Source organism: Micropterus salmoides, unplaced genomic scaffold (genome assembly GCF_014851395.1).
Source record: "Micropterus salmoides isolate LMB-PRFRI ecotype aquatic unplaced genomic scaffold, ASM1485139v1 Ms_hic_scaffold_12, whole genome shotgun sequence".
NCBI classification, from domain to species: Eukaryota; Metazoa; Chordata; class Actinopteri; order Centrarchiformes; family Centrarchidae; genus Micropterus; species Micropterus salmoides.
Window position 1 is genome coordinate 9,275,171 of NW_024040263.1, and position 20,393 is coordinate 9,295,563.

The 20,393-nt window shown below is 42.3% G+C and overlaps 1 protein-coding gene across 4 annotated transcripts in view; it reads left to right on the plus strand.

Annotated features, from left to right (window-relative positions):
• bnc2 (basonuclin 2) overlaps positions 1–20,013 on the plus strand; it is a 159,270-nt gene extending 139,257 nt beyond the window's left edge. For 3 of the 4 annotated variants that reach the window (XM_038713222.1, XM_038713220.1, XM_038713221.1), the window contains 2 exons: positions 6,322–8,729; positions 14,269–20,013. In XM_038713222.1, the coding sequence (XP_038569150.1) occupies positions 6,322–8,729; positions 14,269–15,091 (3,231 nt within the window). In that variant the 3' untranslated portion in view covers positions 15,092–20,013. Of the gene's footprint in view, positions 1–6,321; positions 8,730–13,115; positions 13,190–14,268 lie in introns of all 4 variants that reach the window. The other variant, XM_038713223.1, reaches the window with a different exon arrangement.
• Positions 20,014–20,393: the final 380 nt, after the last annotated feature.

Below are 20,393 nucleotides of genomic sequence, written 5' to 3' on the forward strand. Positions count from 1 at the left end.
CTAGGCCCGTTGAGTTTTACACATTGACCACGGCTACGGTTCCTTAGCACAGTTGGGTAAGGCAAGCCAACGTTATTGTGTATGCTTTGTGAAAACTGACAGGGAATCAATACATCAGTCCAGACCCAGACGTTGCTCACATGTAAGTGCTGTGAGGCGGTTCTTCAGAGGATCTGAACTCTTAGAACAGCCGACTTTGCTCTGCAGCGCACCGGGGCCTGAAATGGCTTCCATGTGCCGCCCCACGTGCACCTCGGCTGGGCTGTGGCCAAAGGACTGTCCTTTCCACTTTTTAAAGATGCCAAGGGACGGCGTTAAAACAAAAAGGCTGGTTGATGGTGGTGGTGGAGTTCAGGGCGGTTGGATGGTTCAGAGATTAGGGGACCTTTTTTTTTAAATGACGGGTTTGTTTTTTAAACACAGATAATGAAAAAAGACAAGTTAGTGGGAAAAGAAACGGAAGGCCACCTGGAACATGGGACGTGCCAGATTGTGACTCACTAGTCTACGGTAAAGTCCTCGATAATAACCCCCACTGATCCCCCTCCCTATCCTCGCAGCCTGCAACTGCTCTATAAATCTTACTCCAGTCGATTAGTGTGCCCTTAGCAACAACTAACACAGTCATGAAATTTTAACCAAAGCCACGAGTTAAATCAGGTTGAGAGGTGAAGGTAGTGTATCTTGCGGCCTGCTGGCTGATCAGTGTGTCTGGTCTGGTGAAATAAGCCCGTGGCCTCTTCACATTTACTCACATCAGAGCCCAGCAAGCTCTACCTTCTGGCCGTATTGAGCATAATATTGACCGAGGCAATGCCCTTTGCATGGCTGTTAATTAAATGATAAAGTAGGAATCAAGAACTGTTCCAAGTTCTAATCAGGAATATGAGCTGGTACAGAGGTTCCTGTCTTGACTTTAGTGAATTATCTGTGTTTCCATGTCAGTTGCTTTCAAAAGGGTGGACATTTATATTTATATAAATAAATATTTATATTAAAAACAGGATTTGGAAAGTCTAGCTTTTGTGTTAAAGAAAAGTCATATGCTCTTTAAACAGACTTTCCTCCACCAATGCTAAAATGAGTGGCTGTCATCATTCAACAATTAAAGATTGAAAGATTGTATTTGCCATATTTATTGAAACCTATGCACAAATGAACAATAGCAAAGTAAATAAGTGGCAGTAAAATACTATATATTGCAACATGGTTTTGGCCAGCTTATCTATTGTATCACCCTCAAAGTGTAACTGCAAATCATAACTAAATTATAACCAGAACACTTTCAGAAAGGCATCACCAGTGTGCTATTCTTTGCACAATACTTGTCCCAGAGAGACAGTGTGGGAAAGTTTACGAATAAAACTTTTGGCTGCTGTTTGTTATTTTTCTGCAATCTGAAGTATTGTCATTTGACATCCACACAATACTGTAAGCTACCGCAGACTGTTAGTTCCTGAAGATTTTTGAAAAAGGTACAGTTCATTAAGGGATTGATTTATTTGTCAAATGCATGTCCCTGTAATAAGCAAATCACAACGTGATATAATTGTGAATGACTGGTCCACAGGGATACTGCTCTGTCTGTCTTTGTTGACAGGATGACATGTTTTTACTGTTGCTTTGTTAATTTTGCATTGGTGTCATCTTGTATGTCATCAGACAGCCGATGTACGATAGATTGCCATCTTGCTATAAAGATACAATTAAATTTTTCTGCAGTTTAGGAAACATCAAAAATTTATGGTGGATACACACAGTCAGATGCAATTTGCAATCATCACAGAGTGTTAATTTCAACCTCTCTGATTCTTACAAATGTCCTCCGCCCACATCTGGACGTAGCTACTGATTTCCCTGTGGTCCATCACAGGGGAAGAAGTAGAGCTGGTTGTTCACACATGACCTCTGACCTGACACTGGGTAGCCAATGGGAAAGCAGCCTGTGTCTTGGGAGCTCTTGCCCTTCTCTGATCTGATGGCTTCAGGCTGTGGGCTTTGCGTGAACCCATCCCCCATGGCACCCCCTCGCCACTAGATCATCTGCATTATTCATACGGCCTGAGATGGGGTGGGGAGAGAAACAGAATATGGAAAAAGAAGCACCAAGGTTCAAGACCTACTCAGATCACAAGGAACTTCTGCTTAACCTCCCTTGAAGTGGCAAACACAGGGATAGAGCAGTTTTTTAAAGGAACTGGATCTGAAAGCCGGACTGGAGATCAATGGGGATTCCCCCCGAGGCTTGGTGGAGATCGCATTCACTGCAAGGTGATTGGTGAATCAATGTGGTTCCCATGCTTCACTTTGCCATTGTGAGAACTGATCCTCAATATTGCAAGTGAATCTGTCTTGATTGGTCGAGTTGCCCTTATGTTAATGTAGAACCAGTGTAGTGTCATCCTACACAGATTGTCCACAGCACACTGTGCCAATTTACATGTTTACATGAAAATGTAAATATCAGAGGTGTTATGACACAAGCTCTATGAGGGTCAGACATTTCCCATTTAATCTACTGTACAGTATAAAAGGTACAGGTCAATACAATGGATTTATAGCTAATATTTTCCTCTCTCTGGTGTCTGCCTTGCATGGCATTTCGCTCCATTGCTTACCAAATACACTCAGTCATTGAGTATGATAGGTGATGATTAGTGAAAAGCATATACATGTTAAGCTTTTAATCCCTAATGCACATCATGCAACCTAACAACGATGCACACCCTGACTCTTAATACAGCCCAGCACATAACCCGCTAATTGCATAATTGCCTGATTTGTTTTAACTGACAGTGGTGCCCTGGTCCATGACAAGGCCATCATTTGCTCACCCTCATTGTCAGCAATTTGCAAGGTGGATACCCCACTACACACCCACTACACAACAACCAGCACCACAGTATTAGAGACAGCCATGAATTAAAGAATGCACTGCAGAGGCAGAGATGAATAAATACAGCCGTTGCTAGAATAATTCTGAGAGACACGAAGTCAGGCAGACAAAATAAACTAACAGCAGCAGGCTGTCCACCAGATAAAGTGGGTACTCCATCGTCTCTCTGCTGTAATTATTGGCTAATAGTCATTAACCTGGCAAACAGAGGTTTAGCTGTATTGTTTAAAGGACTCTGGGATGCATAATGACAGACTAATATGTCATAGCACTGGGGGAGATGGGGGAGGGGTGGATTAATGAGATTTTACTGGAGGGAGTGTACAAGAAGAGGTGGGGCACGCCTGGAAAATATAGGGGAAAGAGGGCCACATTAAGCTAATTGGAAGATGAGTGCCTACTTGTAAAAGTGCTTCTAATGGCATATTTGTTTCTCTCACAGCATCACAAGGCTAATGCAGGGGAGTGGAGTTGTGAGACTTACTGTAGTAAGGACTACAGGGGCATGTGTTTGTCTGCAAATGTGTGTCAGCACATACTTTAGATACTCATTCTAATTACAATACATGCATATCTATTTGTTCTCATCTTTGATTTGATTTGAAAGTGATATATTGCAAAATATATTTATTATACATGAGGTACTGTGGTGGCTTTTAAGATATAGCCATGTCTTGAAAGGCTTCTTGGCATAAAAACCAATAGTGGTTTCCACATGGACTGAAACTTAATCAAGTTTGTCCCTTCACATTCTTTTCTAGACCGATTTGCTCCATTTTCAAATTTGTGTTGACTCTTTGCTCCAAGCCCGACCCCAACCCAAACGCTTGTTGACTGGCCTCCAAAACTCAATTGACCAGAGAACGAAGAGTGCTTGGATAGCCTCCTCTCAGACAGGGTCCAGTGCATAGCAGAACTGCTGACCTGTTCTGACAGCTAGCTGGCCCTTCCTAACACTAATGGGTTGCAGTTTGGCCCGTGTCATTGTGTTTTGGCTTTGTTTGACTTCATGAGCAGGGAAGTGGAGGCACAAGGTAGGATCAGTAGAGAATAAAATAAATGTCTAATGTGATTGAGACGAGGCTGGATAACTGCATGTGGGTTTGGAGAGTAAAAGTTTTTGTAGTTGTATTAATTGATATTACTTATAGCTTAAGACTAATGCCTATTAATTGAGCTCTCATTGAAAGTACTTTCTTTTTGGATGCTTGTGGTTCTTGTGAATGTTGTCAATCTCAATTTGACGAACAAACATCAAAGTGGGGAAGTTAGGAAATTGATATTAAGTTGTCTTAAATTGACTTAAATTGAATTAAACATGGCCTACCAATGATCCCAAAAATACAAATACTCGCTATTGCTTATGAAACAGAGACACTATTCATCAGAATAATACACTTATATTGCAATCAGAATTGTTCATGCTTCTAATCAGAGTTAACTGTAGGATAACTAACGAGTGTACTTACATGTGTAACAGTCACAAATTAATCTTTTTCTGTCATTAGAAAATAATTTTTAAAAAAATGCTCCACTTATTAGAACTCCAGTTTCTTAAGAAATGTGGTTGTGGAACTATTTAAAGATTCACTTTCTAATTTTCTTTCATTTTTTTTTTTTGTTTCAATTAAATCAAATGGAAGTACTAATGCCCAGATGGCGATGCAGTATGAAATAATAGTGTCCAGGCTAGAATCTAAAGTCTTACCTCCAGGCAAAAACTCCAGAGCGCACACAGAATGAAAGTGTAAAATGTTTTTTAATGTATATTTAACAACAAATACCCCAGTGACTATTGATGTTTCGTCTCAGAAGAATCTGTTTCTCCAGTATATCTGAGGGCATGATATGAAACCACTCACACTTTTATTTTCTCTGTTTTTCTGCTCTTCTTCCTCTGTTTCTTTCCCGTACTATCTATCTTTCACTGTCTCTCTTTAAACATTTATCTTCTGTTTTCTCCTTACAGGCCCTTTGTGCTTTGTGATGTTGGTTTTTACAGCTTTTTACTCACCAGAGTTGCCATTTATCTTTTATAGATGCCAGCAGCTAGGTGCACATGTGAAATGTTACTATTTCACTGTGACTAATTGTCATCGCTAGCGTTATTCCCTTGATGTCACTTGTGCCTGGGTCCCCCAGGAACCTGTGTGTGAAATTAAGTATTTACCCCACGTCTCTCTCCTCTATTTCTATCTTGTACACACAAACATCCATACCATACCATCTGCTAAAACAACTGCAGTGGCAGCAATTACTGTATGAGGATAATTTTATTAAGAGTTCTGTCATTAGTGCTATGAAGCAGGGAAAAATTCATACAAGAGGACAAAAGCAGTGGTCCAATATTCAAGTAAATTCTCAGGCTTTGCCAAGATTATTTTCCCAGAATCCCTTGCCATCTCTTGATGTTTGAAAATGTGCACATTTGCAAGGAGTCTAAGCTTTTTATTTTTCAGCTGTTAATAGCACATCTCCAAAAGAGCACTGGCCGAGTAAAGTGCTCTGTTTGGAATAAGTCCCATCAGAGTAGTTCTGGTCTCTTAGGATGGAAACTTGTTTCTCACCATTTCCAAGCCTCCAAAAATACAGAAACTGGAAATGCCAAAGGTTGTTATAAATGATCTATTGTTAATATTTATTATTACATACGTGGCCACCATCAACTGACAGTCTTCTAAACGACATGGTTGTTTATTAGAGTATTAGTAGTAAAATATTTCACCAGTCTGCCAAATGAAAGGAACACAAGCTCGATGCCACTGCCAGAGCATACTCAAACACAACCTTAAATAAACATGAGTTTTTGTCTTCGAATGTCCAAAGACATTCACTGATATATAGTGTAGCAGTCCCATCCTCCCTCAAGCATTTCACTGCCTTAGAGATGGAGAACACACTGAGCAAAATGCCTGCCAAAAGGTAAAAGTGGCTTGCATTAATTATTCTATTATTACTGTTTTGTAAATATCTCTAGGTACAGTTTGTGTACAGAGGGAATCCCAACAAGAGTTCACATCTTTTACAAAGCTGTTTTTGTCAGTCTCACAGATTATCATCCTTACAATGTTAGAAGTCACAGAGACCTGCTAATCGCACCACCCCAGTGCTTTGATTTGTTTGCATGAGACTCAATTGAACTGTTGCCTAGTCCCATCACTGTGCGATTACTGATCACATTCACAGGGTTGATTAATGGAAAAACTAAATTAGTGAAAAGTGGACGACTTTGAGGAACAGTGGACGGGGGAGATTTTTGACAAAGTTCTGTAAGTTACTTGTCTCTCCAGGAGCCTCTGAATTTCATGAGCAGAAAAGCTTGCCCTTACAAACTAACCCCTGCTCTATCTATTTCTTTGACCACACTGAGTATCAATAATGGCTTGTATTTTTGTCTTCTCTGTTGTCTCTTCTGGGACATCTAGGATGCTGCAGGCAAGGTGCTGGACCGCTGGACCATCATGTCCCGAGAAGAGGAGATCATCACCCTGCAGCAGTTCCTGCGCTTTGGTGAGACCAAGTCCATTGTGGAGCTGATGGCCATTCAGGAGAAGGAAGGTCAGGCAGTTACAGTTCCCTCCTCCAAGACAGACTCCGGGATTAGGACATTCATTGAAAGCAACAACAGGTCCCGCAGCCCAGGGCTCCTGACACATCTGGAAAACAGTAGCCCATCCAGCATTCATCATTTTGAGAATATTCCTAACAGCTTAGCCTTCCTCCTGCCCTTCCAGTACATCAACCCAGTCTCTGCCCCCATGCTCGGCTTACCCCCCAATGGCTTACCTATGGAGCAGTCTGCTCTCCGGCTTCGGGAGCCCAGCCTGCCAAACCAAGGTGAACAGGTGGATACCAGTGAGTCAGAAGTTTCCCTGTCACCCTTCCGCACAGGCCAGAGCCCTAGCCGTGGAGCCCTGGGAGCCATGAACAACATTGAACCCAAGACAGAGCCCAACAACAGGGCATCACCCATCTCACCAACCCCTTCCACCCAGCAGGCTCAACAACAGCAGCAACAACAGACACAGCTCCAGCAGCAACAGCAGCAGGGCCAACAGCAGTCACAGTCCCAACCTCAGCAACCTAACAGCTTGGGTGACCACCAAGTCCACCATCACTTTGTAAAGGATGAGCACTCTAAAACTATCACCCATGCTTCATTTTCCTCCAAGATGCATCGCATGCGTCGCATGGGATCCACCTCACGGAAGGGTCGTGTGTGCTGCAACTCTTGTGGCAAAACCTTTTATGACAAAGGCACGCTTAAGATACATTATAATGCTGTACACCTGAAGATTAAACACCGTTGCACCATTGAGGGCTGCAATATGGTCTTCAGCTCACTACGCAGCCGCAACCGCCACAGTGCCAATCCAAATCCACGGTTGCACATGCCCATGCTGCGCAATAACCGTGACAAGGACCTCATTCGTGGCAATTCAACCCCTGGTACACCTGTCATCTCAAGCACCAAGAATGGTGGCTTCACACTCACCAGCCCTGGAAGGCCACCACTTGGCTTCACTACTCCACCAGTAGACTCTATGCTTCAGTCACCCCTACAAAGCCCACTGGTATTCCCCTCCTTGAAGTCAGTGCAGCCAGTCCAGCCAGTGCCCCCATTCTACCGTACACTATTGTCCCCTGCAGACCTTGTCAGTCCTCCAGTGTCACTGCCCACCAGCCCCATCCTGCCCACCACCACCAACAGTACCACCCTGATGGACCAACAACAGATCCTGGCTGCTGCAGCTGCGGCTTCGCACAATAATGTCCATATGTCAGAGGCAGGACCCATGTCCCACCGCTTAAATACACCTGGTGCCAATCACGATATCACCACTGGCAGCATAGACCCCACGCCCAAAAAGAAGCCTCGTAAATCTAGCATGCCAGTGAAGATTGAGAAGGAAGTAATTGATGTGGCAGATGAATATGAGGACAGAGATGATGATGACGATGATAACCTACACCATAATCACCACCATCATCATTCCCTTCTTCACAACAGCATCAAAATGAATGGTAACTGTAACAGCAACAACAACAGCGGCAGTGGTACTGGCAACCACAGTGGTGGAAGTGGACAGCAATCCCCTTCCCAGGATGAGATGAGCCCTGGCTTAGCTCTGAGAGGCATGTTGAGACAGAGTGAAGATGAATGCCGGGAAGGAACTGGTAGTGACAGCAGGGGTGGAAATGATCTCCAAGGCTCTGGCGAGCTACGTTGTATGGACAGCTTCACCTCTGAGGACCAGGACCATGAGAGAGACTTTGAGAATGAGTCTGAAACCTCTGATTCTAAAATGTTCTACCGTGATGAACTGATAGATGTGGAGGAACAGCAAAAACACATCAGGGGCGGAAGGGGTCTGGACAAGGAACAGAACAATGAGGGTGGTGAAGACACACATTTGAGAAAGGAAATGGAAGGCAAAGGCCATTCCTCACCCTCCCCTCATCAGCCCCCTATCAAGATCAAGGAAGAACTCAATGATCCTACTTACGACATGTTCTGCATGGGTCAGTATGGCCTCTACAATGGAGGCATGGCTGCGGCTGCTGCCGCGGCCGCAAGCATGGCTGCTCTACATGAAAGTTTCATCTCTTCAATGAGCTACGGTGCAAGCCCACCCAAATTCCCTTCTTCTCAATCACCAGAGGGAGACCCATGCTCAAGTCCTGACCCCAAGATCTGCTATGTTTGTAAGAAGAGCTTCAAGAGCTCTTATAGCATGAAACTGCACTACAAGAATGTGCACCTCAAAGAGATGCATGTGTGCACTGTGGCTGGCTGCAACGCTGCCTTCCCTTCCCGGCGGAGCCGAGACAGGTTAGTGCTAGAACTTGGTAAAGTTTTATTTCAGTTTAATTGCGACAGTCGCAGGTAGGTTAAATGGAAAATTTTAATACAATCTTTATCTATTATAATCAAAATTCTGGCACTACATAAATCTACAGAATATACTAGGGTAAGGATATAGCATATATGCCTTTTCATTTGACGTTAATAAAACAAGATGCAGCATTTCATTACTGTATGGCATTTACCTGGATAGGCTATCACTTAACATCTGTTAGCTAATTGAACACTAAATTGATTCAGGGACATCTGCCTCTTGTCAAGTCAAAGTTCAGAATAGTAGGGTGTCAGGATGAGAAACACATACACACATTGATTCAAGCACTAGGCCATACCAATCAACCCGGCAGCTGCAGTGTGTTGTTTACCTGCCCTCACTACCTCACCTTGTCACAGGGAGGTGAAGGCGCATATATTAACATTGACAGTGGTTTGTCAAACCACTGCATTTATTAGCGCATTAGGAGGTGAGGCTAGCGATATTCACCTGGGCTTGTTAGCACATATCAGTCCCACACACTCACTCTTCAGAATATATACACTGTAGCAGCACTGGCAGCAGGCTGATGCCATAACACATGCTGGAGGTACATAACATCAGTGTGTGTGTGTGTGTGTGTGTGTGTTTGTGAGAGTTTTACTCCATGATAAGAAAAAACAGCATATAAATGCCATTCAAACACATAGTGTGGCTGAACATATGGGAGATAGAGATAACTTTGTAGCAAGGAGGGACAATTGCTGCTGTGAACATAATGCATCCTTGAGCCAGGGATGTACAGTATAGCTCTGGGTGGGTGAGACCTAAGCACACTATTGTTTCCATACTTTTTCTGCAGGGGATAAATTCCTGATAGCATATGGGACATATTACTCTGCCGCTGGTTCAAACAGGGAACAAAACAACAGAAAGAAGGGCATTGCATAGCTAGAAGAAGCCCGGGGCTTTGAGACGAGTCAATACACAAGCCGAGCTCTCATCAAATCCGTCCCTAGATAATCCTCTAATGACATAATGTATGCTAGAGTGTAATGGCAGCAATAAAATGGGAATATAATTTAGTTGTTTTCAAAAGAGCATTTGCTCTGATAAGATTAAGAAACTGCATGTACAAAGATATTTGCACAAAATTTTTAGAATGTTTATTAGTAGTAAATTAGATAAGCCATTCTTTCACCAAATTAGATTTTTTTTGCCAACAGTGTTGGCATTAAGGATTATTAAGCAGCTCCTTCTGGTGGTTCACCTCAGACATAAAGGATTTATGAAAAACATCACTAAATACTTAACACTAAGTAATTATCTTTAAAAAAAAAAAAAGAACCAGAATAGAATAATAACCGCATTGGTTTTTAATAAGAGGAAGGTAAAAGAGAGGTTATTTGTTGTTGTTTTTACAGCTGAATAATATATGCTAAAGCAGCATGTTAATAAGCAGCATTATAATATGCAGCCCTTCCCGTTTCCCTTTTCTCAACACCTCCCAAACAGCTGTTGACATCCAGCAACAGGCAAGTCCAAGTATCTCTGCATATCTGATTAATCTATTGACCGAGTGAAAAGCCAAAGGCACGTAAACACACCATCAGACACCAGCATCAAAAGCTCCCATATCAAAGTGAAAAAGAAAAACGAGGAGAGGTCATTTGATCTACAGAGGAAAACAACCAAGAGCCAATGACATTGTCAGAGTCAGAGTAGGACACACTGTAAATGGGCTGCCATGGAAAAAAGTATCACTAGTGTTTGTTCAGTTCTACCCTATTTATTAAGACTGAAGGATTTCACACAGCTACGCATACACAACCATTAGTGCACATGAATTCTGTACACACACACACACACACACACACACACACACACACACACTCAAGAATACAGGAAAGCCTAATTTAATGTGCCCTTGAGCAAGCATGTAATGTGTGTTTTTTGAGTGTTAAACAGAGACCAACATAAGAGTGTGTGTGCATGTGTGGTTTTACGGTGGGGTTTTTTCTCCCTGCCTCCTGGCCGCCTGCTGCACGGAGGTAAATGATTGCATATTTATTGTAGGAAGCGAGCAGCGTCGGCAGAAGTGTTGAAGAAGCTGCATGATTAACTGCTGGGAAGGCGCGCGTACCAGTAATCATCACCATTATTGGCCTCGTTAATCATATTTCTTAAACCATTGACAAGACTTGCCTTACTTAGTCTCATTTTTATCAGCCTGTCCTGCTTCTCTTTTTTAACATTCACTCCAACATTTTAACCTGCTCCTATGTCGCTACAGCAAGTAGTTGTCCTCCCTCTTTCACATTCCCATGGTGCAGCAGTGTGCAGCCCGTGGTCCCTTGCATGGGCCACTGCAAACGGAGAGAGAGTGAAGGTTAATTATATTGGAGAGTCCCCCCCCCCTCCTCTCTCTTTCTCCCTCCCTTTCCCTCGGCCCCCTCACGGCATGTGGGCCCGGCTCCGCTGCTCCACAATCAGCTCTCTGTATGTGTCTTATAAACAAAGGGCACGCTGCTCATAGAGAGAATATGTTAACAAAAGCCACTCACCCCAGTGCAAAATATCTGCTGATTAAAAATACGGAAACTTGAAATGTTACATCCCTTTGGTTTATCATTGACAGTTTCCTTCTGATGTTTTTTGAGGCGAATAAGAGGAATTATTTTATTCTTAGATAAATAACACCCATACAAGCACACTGTCATCAACTACTTAAAAGTGTTTTTCATGTGATATTTAATGTCTATGCACTCATATGTTTAAGGACCCTTAAATCTTTGTTTGTAGCCTAGGCTGTTGAACGGACTCAAAAAATGCAAAGTAGATATAACAGTGACAGAGTGTGATAAATGCAACTAACTCTCACTTACGCCTAAAACCTCACAGCACACCGTGAATGAAAGGAAAGACAAAGAACCACTCGTGTCAGTTTAATACCGCTCAGCCTTCAATCTCGTTTACACATTAGGAGTCATTTAGACAACATACACACGCATATACACACATACACACTGGGAAAAAAAACAAGGGCAAGGGCCATCAGATGAACCTAAAGATGATTAACGCCGGTTGGGGCAGGCACACTCTACCTCCTCTGCACAGTCAAAAATGGGCTCTCTTGAGGCCTCCCCCATCTTTTGGGCAAAGATGAGACTGTCAAATTGGTTTGCCAGCCACATTACTGGCCAACAGGGAGGTAGAGATGGAGTGGGGGGGGGTACTGAACTGAAGTGGAGTGATGGAGGTGGAGTGATGGAGGGGGAGTGGGAAATGGGGCAGAAGTCTAAATTTGATAAATGAAGGGATAAGTGCATTATGCCCACTGTGTGCGGATTCAGCTGCTTTATTTTGATTATTTAGGGCAAAGAGGCATTGCCAACACAGAGGTTAAATAATAATGTTTATGCAAATGATCATAAACTGGGCTGTTTTTCTCTCTCCTCTTAAGCTCTTGAGATTAAATAATTTCCAAATGGTTCCAAATGATATATCATAAAGTGACTTTTCTTCTTCCCTTTAATTTTTTTTCATATAACTGTAAAAAAAAGAAGTAATAGTATTAAATGTAAATATTTTTCCATTAGATATTGTTATTAGTATTCTAACAATGTGAATTTGAGTATTTGAGTATTTAAAATGGCTACTGTAGCTTTAGTGCAGACTACTTACTGCATGATATTTAGCATGTTTGACTTTAATATCTAAAACTGAGATAGCCATGGTTAACTTAGAGCTTATTAGCAGTGAGAAGGTGTTGTTATATAGATGGAGACATGTTGCAAAGGACCTGCCTACCTGAGCATCATCAACAGCATCCTGAACTTCAGGTTTAATTGAGCAAATGTGGCCCCTCTTCACCTAAAAGCCTGTTGGTTGGTATCCCTGCGGAAATTGTGCCCATTTCCGTATATATAGATCACTGATTAAGGCATATTTCAGACTGTCTTAAAAGACTCTGGCCTCTCACAGCGAAGCGTCCACTCATGTATTTGACTATACAGGGATACAGCGCCACAGACATTGAATCATGACTCCCATATTTTAGCCATAAGCTAACACCATATGGGTGCAACTGTACTATCAAAGGATAAAACAGAACAAAGGATTTATATAGTCTTTTTGATCGAAGTCCCACTATATGGAAGTAGTATATTTTATGTTTTTTTTCACACACACACACGCACGCACACACACACACAAACAGACAAAAACATGTGCAAAGACACACACGCAGTGACAGCCACGGCCAATCGATTTGCCACGCTCTCTCCCCTCAATGCTGACGATGCTTGAGTGGACGGGCTCCTGGTTGCCTGGTTCACAGAAAAGGGTCCCTCAAATGAATGTATTTTTACCTCTTGCAGGACAATGTCGGATAGGGAAGTAAATAATTAAAGGAAAGGGACCCTTTTTGACTGCATCAACCCTGCCACTGCTGGTAAGCTCTACTATCCATTGTGACTCCATTTTTGCCCGTCCTGCTAAGGATGACCGTTTTCTTTTCTTTTTTTAATTTTTTGTTTTACTTTGTTTTACACACATGTGCCCTCCCTGCATGGAAACCCTTCACATTAAAGGCACTGAGTGTTTGCATATTATTCTTATTTGATTTAAGTGCTGACCTGATGTGAGAGGAATGGGCCTTGTGTATGTCGTATCTGACACTGGTCATTAGTTGCTTAAGTTTCCTTTCTGTGTTTTGTAGTTTTATTGTGACATGTGTGCCACGGGTCCCCTTCTCCTTTGTCCGACTTGGCAACTGTGAAATTGGAGTGAAAAAGCATTGAATTCGATTTTTCAAGCCCATTTCACCTTGCATCCCTTAGCATGGCTTTGTACGCTAACTGAAATCCTCACTAATCGTATCCTGGCTTAAGCATGGCACTTGGTTGGTTACTTAGTTTCTTTCATCAGCTATAGCACACTGTGTGATACAGTTTGCCTTGTGTTTGGAAAAAATGCCCATCTTAATTAAATCCAGGGCTACATAAAGACATGTTCATTGAGGTGCTCGATTAAGCCACCTCCAATAGGGAACAAATGCGATAATGCTGTCAGGGCCTAGTGCTAATATGCTATCCAGTTCCCCTCGATTATCACATTACCACAGCTCGAATCAATTGATAAACTCCCATTCAATATGGTGGAGTATTTAATTGAGTCAGAGTCTATTGGATTTGAGGGCTGTGCAGAGCAGACATGCTGACAGCGGTAAACACTAGCAGGATGCTCTCTCTCTCTCTGTCTCTCTCTCTGTGCGATCTCAGAGCATTTTTTCTGAGGAGAGCTGCAGGGTGAATTTCACTGTGTGAATGTCTGTGTACCTCAACCGATAGTAACAATAATAACATATGTAGTGGTTCTTAGACTTTGAATATTTGTAGCCTGGTAACATTTCACAGAAGTATGACAACGTGAAAAATTACAATCTGAAAAAGAAATTAAGTACAAACACTCTACATTCCTCACACTTTGGCAGCATACTGATTTATAACTATGACTGTCTCCCCACATTAGGCACAGCTCCAACATCAACCTGCACCGCAAACTGCTGACCAAAGAGCTGGACGACATTGTCCTGGACCCCCAACTCACGCCACTGCCCAAGGACCTGCGAGCCGAGTTACTGGCCAAGATCTACGCCGGGCACCACATGGGCTTGGACCCTATGGCCGGGATGGGCATCGGAGGCGGCAGCCTTGGGCCCACTGGTCTGAACCACAATGTCCGTTCCCACACGAGCATCGAGTATCCCCACCACCTTCTCAACCAAAACCTTAAAAACCACCACACCAACGGCTTCTCCCGGGGCCAGCCAGACGACTACATGGTGTTGGACCTGAGTACCACATCCAGTGTTCAATCCAGCAGCAGTATCCACTCCTCACATGAGTCAGATGAGGGCAGCGATGAAGGCATCCTATTGGATGACCTGGAGGAGGAGGAGGGAGAAGAGGATGAGGAGGAGGGCAACAGTGAGGGGGAGGACTGCTCCCAGCGTGCCGAGGGGCGGGCTGAAGGGAGGCATCGGGATGAGACTGGAGAACTAAGAGGAGAAGGACATGGCGAGGGGTTGGGACCTTCCTCCTCACCATTCCTTCTTTCATCCACCGGGGGCAGTAACGGTGGCAGCAGTGGGATCCTCTGCAGCATCTGCCACAAAATGTACAGCAACAAAGGGACCCTGCGTGTGCACTACAAGACTGTGCACCTGCGCGAGATGCATAAGTGCAAAATCCCCGGTTGCAACATGGTTTTCAGCTCTGTGCGCAGCCGTAACCGACACTCTCAGAATCCCAACCTCCATAAAAACATGCCCTTCTCTACAATAATAGACTAAATAATTACTTGCTACTCTACCCTGCTGTCAGTCTGCCCGCTCCTCCCTTCATTCCTCATCCTTATTCATCCTCAAATTAGCTTTTAACCCCAGCCCAGGGCCATCAAATACAAGCTAAATGCCTGTATGCCTCCTGCCCGTCCTCTGTAAGTCACTGCAAGACATTTCTACGTCCCTCTATAAAATTCATTGACTCTAAATACAGTTTATTATCGTGACCTTTGACTTTTCCTCCTTTGGAAGAACAGGATGACACTCTTGAGCATAGAGTTTGCTTTATAACAAAACTCCAGTTGCTGTTTTTTTTCCATAAGCCCCTCCATCTTTCCTTTCGGACGTCTCCCCACTTTGTTTTTATGTCCGTCTCCAAAGAATCTATTCAAACTCTTATTTGTGACTTTGCCTGCAGAAATGATAGTATTGAAAAAAAAAAGAAAATCTTCTTGTTGTATTTGTGTAATGATAGCTTTTAAATGAACCCCTTACAAAAGCATGACAACTTCATTTGTAAATAATGTCCCAAGAGGCTTTTGGTGTAAAAGAGTTGTGTTGATGGTTGTTTGCTTCTTTTTTCTCTCTCTTTATGGTTTTATGTTACAGTCCAGTACAATACTTCCAGCTATAGGCAAGAAAGAGGTAGCATCTTACTAGCTTGACTCATTTATGTTAGCTTCAAAGACACGTTTTAAACCGAGTCCTAGGGAAAAAAAAGAATACCATGTGGCTTGTTTTATCTACTTGTTAGATATTCAGAGGTTGCCGGCATGCTTTTTTAGGCTCCTACACTGATATCATTCTCTGTATTTCTATTGATTTCTTTTTGTCTGTTATGTTTATGAGCTTTAGTATACCAATTCAGTTTTTGCACTTTGCATCTATACAAGGGGATGTGTAATATTATTATAATGAGGACTTTGCAATGGAAAGTTTAGGTCATTGATGGCTACAGTGCCAGGGGAAATGACAGTACCTTCAACATACTTGTGCCAGTTTCTTTTTGCACGCGCTCAGTTTCAAACACAGTTTCAAAAAAGAAAACATCTTGCCTCCCTGAACAAAACCTGAGATCTTCCCCCATTGCTAAACAACGTGTTCAGAAAGTGTCTCCAAAGTGTCTTGCTTCAAAACAAATCTAGGTGTGACTGAATATAAACTGCTGTTTCACAAACACAAAAGGAGTTAAATATTGATAAGTCTCTCCTCTTTTTGTTTAAGGGGTAGATTGTGTATGGTTGCCAGTTGTGATCACAGTAATTACTTCAGAGGTTTAGTGGAGTAATCTATGTAAAGCATGACATTAGTGTGACATTGTCAAAGTTATCAATGCAAGAACTCATGTTTGTTCTTATGAAAAGGCATCTTAATAAAATATGACTGTCCCATAGATTTGAAGAAAAAAGAAAGAGAAAAAAGAGAAAAAAGATGAAAATAGTCCTTCAACTGTGACCAAAACAAAAGTGTTTGCTTAAGAAAAGCTCTTTCAGTGTGATATTGTACTTAAATCATGCCCCATTGGATTAATATGATGCACTTGAGTCTTAAATCTTTTGCTGTGATATTTTTGGTATCGGTTTCCATTGCCAAGTGTCGATTACAAATGTACTCTATGAAAAATGTTGCCATTTTCCTGGTTGTTGGTTGCAGCCATTTTTTAAACAAGTCCATGACTGTCTCACGGTACAAATATTTCCAATAACTGGGCAAAGTAGCCATGGGAAGGGGTATTTATTGGTGGGTGATGTATCTTCATGGAGATGTTTGTGTCCAGTTTAAGAATATTTTTTGTAAAAAGACAAAAAATAGACATTGTTCCTCAGTTTGACATGTTTATCAATGTATTAGCAATGCCATGTGTTACTATACAAGGAGATCTTCTCTTACTTGACTGGTGCTACACACAAGAGGGAAAGAAATATGCAGTGTTGTGTGGTTTGCTGTACAGTATTCACAACTTACATCCATTACAGTGTTGAGTTCCATTTGTTTCATACTTCAGCCATTTTGCAATATAGACATGACCTATTCTAGTGAAATATTTCATGTCCTTTTCTTTTTAAGACTCCGCCTTTATGACACATGCAGTTTTCAGTCCTCTCTTCTCAGAGATAAAGAGAGCGAGACATAGAGCTGAGGCTGATGGAAAGGTTGCGGAGGTGGAAGGCTGACTAGGGAGGAAAGGATGACAGCAACGATCATTAAAAATGTGCTGCTTCTCCGTTACCTGGAGGCGTCCCTGCCATTCCAGCTTCTTCTGTCTAATAACTCACTTGTCACTTCGTTACACTGCCAGACGCCAATGTTGCTGACAAGACGGTGACACTGACAGAAAGAGAAAAAGAGGGAAAGAGATTGTGTGCTCCGAACAATTCAATTTGACTCATTCAGTTTAGTTGAATTAAATTCATCTATTCATTTTCTACGTGTGCTTCTTTTTTATTCAGGGTCGCTGATAATTCAATTAAATTCGATTCCTTTATCTCATTCTGTTTTTCTCTTTGTCTGTCAGAGCACAGTCATTTAACAACCGCCTTACCCATTTCTTCAACCCGCCACTCACTTAGCACCTCCACACCCCACAGTGCAGGTCCTACAGGGACACACGCTAATAGTGTATGCTTAAGTTCACCGGACGGCCATGGCATAGGAAAAAGGGATGGGTAATTGCCTGTTTATCCCAGGTGAAGGGAAAATTGAGTACAGGAACCCCTGCCTTCTCCCAGGAGTGGATTTCACTGAGGCGCTCGCTCCCCTCATTCACTCATTCAATCCCCCCGGCCCCTCGCTCTGGCAGAAATAAAAAAGTGCTACTCCAGGAACCCTGCTGACAGCTGTCTTTCTAACACACAACCATACAAACACACACACATGCACACAGAGGAGAGTGGCGCACACTCACATTATGCTTCCTAGTTAAAGGCCAGAAGGATGACAAGAACTAGATGACTTGTTAACCTCTAGCAATGGAGGAGACAGGAGCAGAAAAAAAAAAAATAGAGAGCCTTCTCTCCGCAGGAAATGAAACTCGTCATCTAGTATTCACAGTATAGCTGCTGCCACTACATAGAAAGCTAATACTGCATTATGGAGAGAGGTGTGAGATCAGAGACCAGAGCACTCTTATTATTATTATTTCATTTTAAACATATTTGACAGCTAATGATTTGAAACACTTTACCTAAAGAGGACAGTGAGTAATAGAAAAATCTATAAAAAAGGCCAGCCACCTCACAGATTGATTTGAACTCTCTAGAATTAAAGGAGCTGTACGTAGCTGACATATCAAAAGTTCTTAATGTTAATATAAATGCGCTCTGCTCAATAACATCAGCTCCTATGCCTTAGAAAACTAAGTTTTCAGACTTGTTTTTTTCAGGCTGTAACACATTCTTTGTGTCCTGTTCTTTGCTGTCCATTTCTCAAGCAGCAGCTACAGTGCATGACCTCTCTTTCTGTGCACTTGTGTGTGCCAAACAGAAAACTGAATATCATAGAAGAGTTTCCCTTACAACACCCTTCTCCTACGGGCTTCTTCTGAGTGCTGCATGGTGTTGGCCATGCCTGCAGAGCTCAGAGCTGCAAGAGGGTGGAAACAGAGCTGGGAAAACATGCAAACGACTGTCCAACACAGCCATGGGGACAGAAGGCAAGACAGAGAGAGAGAGAGAGAGAGAGAGAAAGAGAGAGATGGAGATGGTGGAAAGGGATTGGGCTTAGAAAGCGGAGCCTTGCGGCGGTCACTTAACAAGGGGAGAAAGAGAGGAACACAGGCAGAGGAGAGAGCAAAAGAGCAGCAGGGCCAGGACTTCACAGGACTCATCGCCAGTTTCTTCTTGATTGCCTGCTGGAGAGCAATTGAGCCACCCCTCACATTTCCACCCCTCTCCCCTACACTCTCCTCTCCTCAGAGAAATGACCACCAATTTCCCACTCTCTTCTGAGAAAGCTCCCAATCCAATCTTTGTATTTTTTTTTTTACTTCTCCAACCACACGGGCCCAGGTGCATTCTGCTACCTAGTGACCGGGCTGTGGATCTGTGGGGACACATCACTTAGAGCACCTCATTGGCCCAGACCACTGGAGAGAATCTTTAATATTTGATTAGAGCAGCGTCCCTCATCAATTATTCTGTAACTCTACATAGCACACAGAGGGATAAGGGGATGGCAAGCGTTATAGTGGCTGACCTGTTAATCACTGTCCGTTTTGTTCATGTCACAGAGTGAGTGAGTACAATGGGTGTAAGCAGAGAGGATGCAAACTGTCCAGTTAATGTAGCTCATGGAACAAAGTGGGATTAAAATTTTTGATGAGACATCATAAGAAATATGCAGATAGAAGAAAAAAAAAAAATCATTCATTTGAACTGGAACCTGTGAAATGTCAGTGATCCTGAAACAAAACAACAACTGTAAATCCATACAATGTTTTCCATTGTGCCAATTATACTTTATAGTCTTAAAGTATAAATAAGCTTGAAGACCTGGTGAATTCTGATTTTGTGTATCCACTGCATTTGTGTCTGTGTCTTAAAAAAGCCTGTGTTACGGCACTGGCGCACGACAGCGTTGCATGGCTACATAGTCGCACTGCGAAGAACCACACTTTGGTGTCAAAATGGTGATTTGGAAGCCTCATGAATACTGTATGTTACCTAAACAGGTGTTTCCCATTTGCAGACAGGAGGAAAAAATAGTCCTCTTTTTAAAAGACTTCTTTCTTTTCTCTATCTTTCTTTCTTTCTTTCTTTCTTTGCCTTTCTTGTATTTGTTTCTGTATCATAACTGTCTATGGTTTTGCATAAAATGCATAAGGGTTTTGGGATGTAAATGGAATTTTATTCATATTTTGTCCAAATACCTCTTGTAATTTGTATCAGAATTCTTGTACAATTTTTATATTAAAGATTTATCAGTCACTGGCATTTTGTCATAACATTTTATTCAACTGTTGAATAATAATAATCACTGAATTGTGTTATTTAATAGCTTGACAAGACACCATTCTCTATAATGTATAAAGCATTACAGAGCCCTAAAACAGCATGTCAATCAAGCAATTTTAACAAGACACTGTGATTTCAGCAGGTTTTACTGGGCTCTTTAATTACCCTGTGATAAAAATCACTAGGGAAAAAGCTATCTTGACCAATTAGTGGACGATTAGATTAATAGAGTTATTAAAAGATGTACAGGCATGAGGACAAGGTGCTGCTGGTCTTAGCACATTAGTAAGGTGGTCACTGAAGGACAGAAACAAAGGACATGCAGCACCGTTGTCTGATCATATGCTGAAATTAAATTC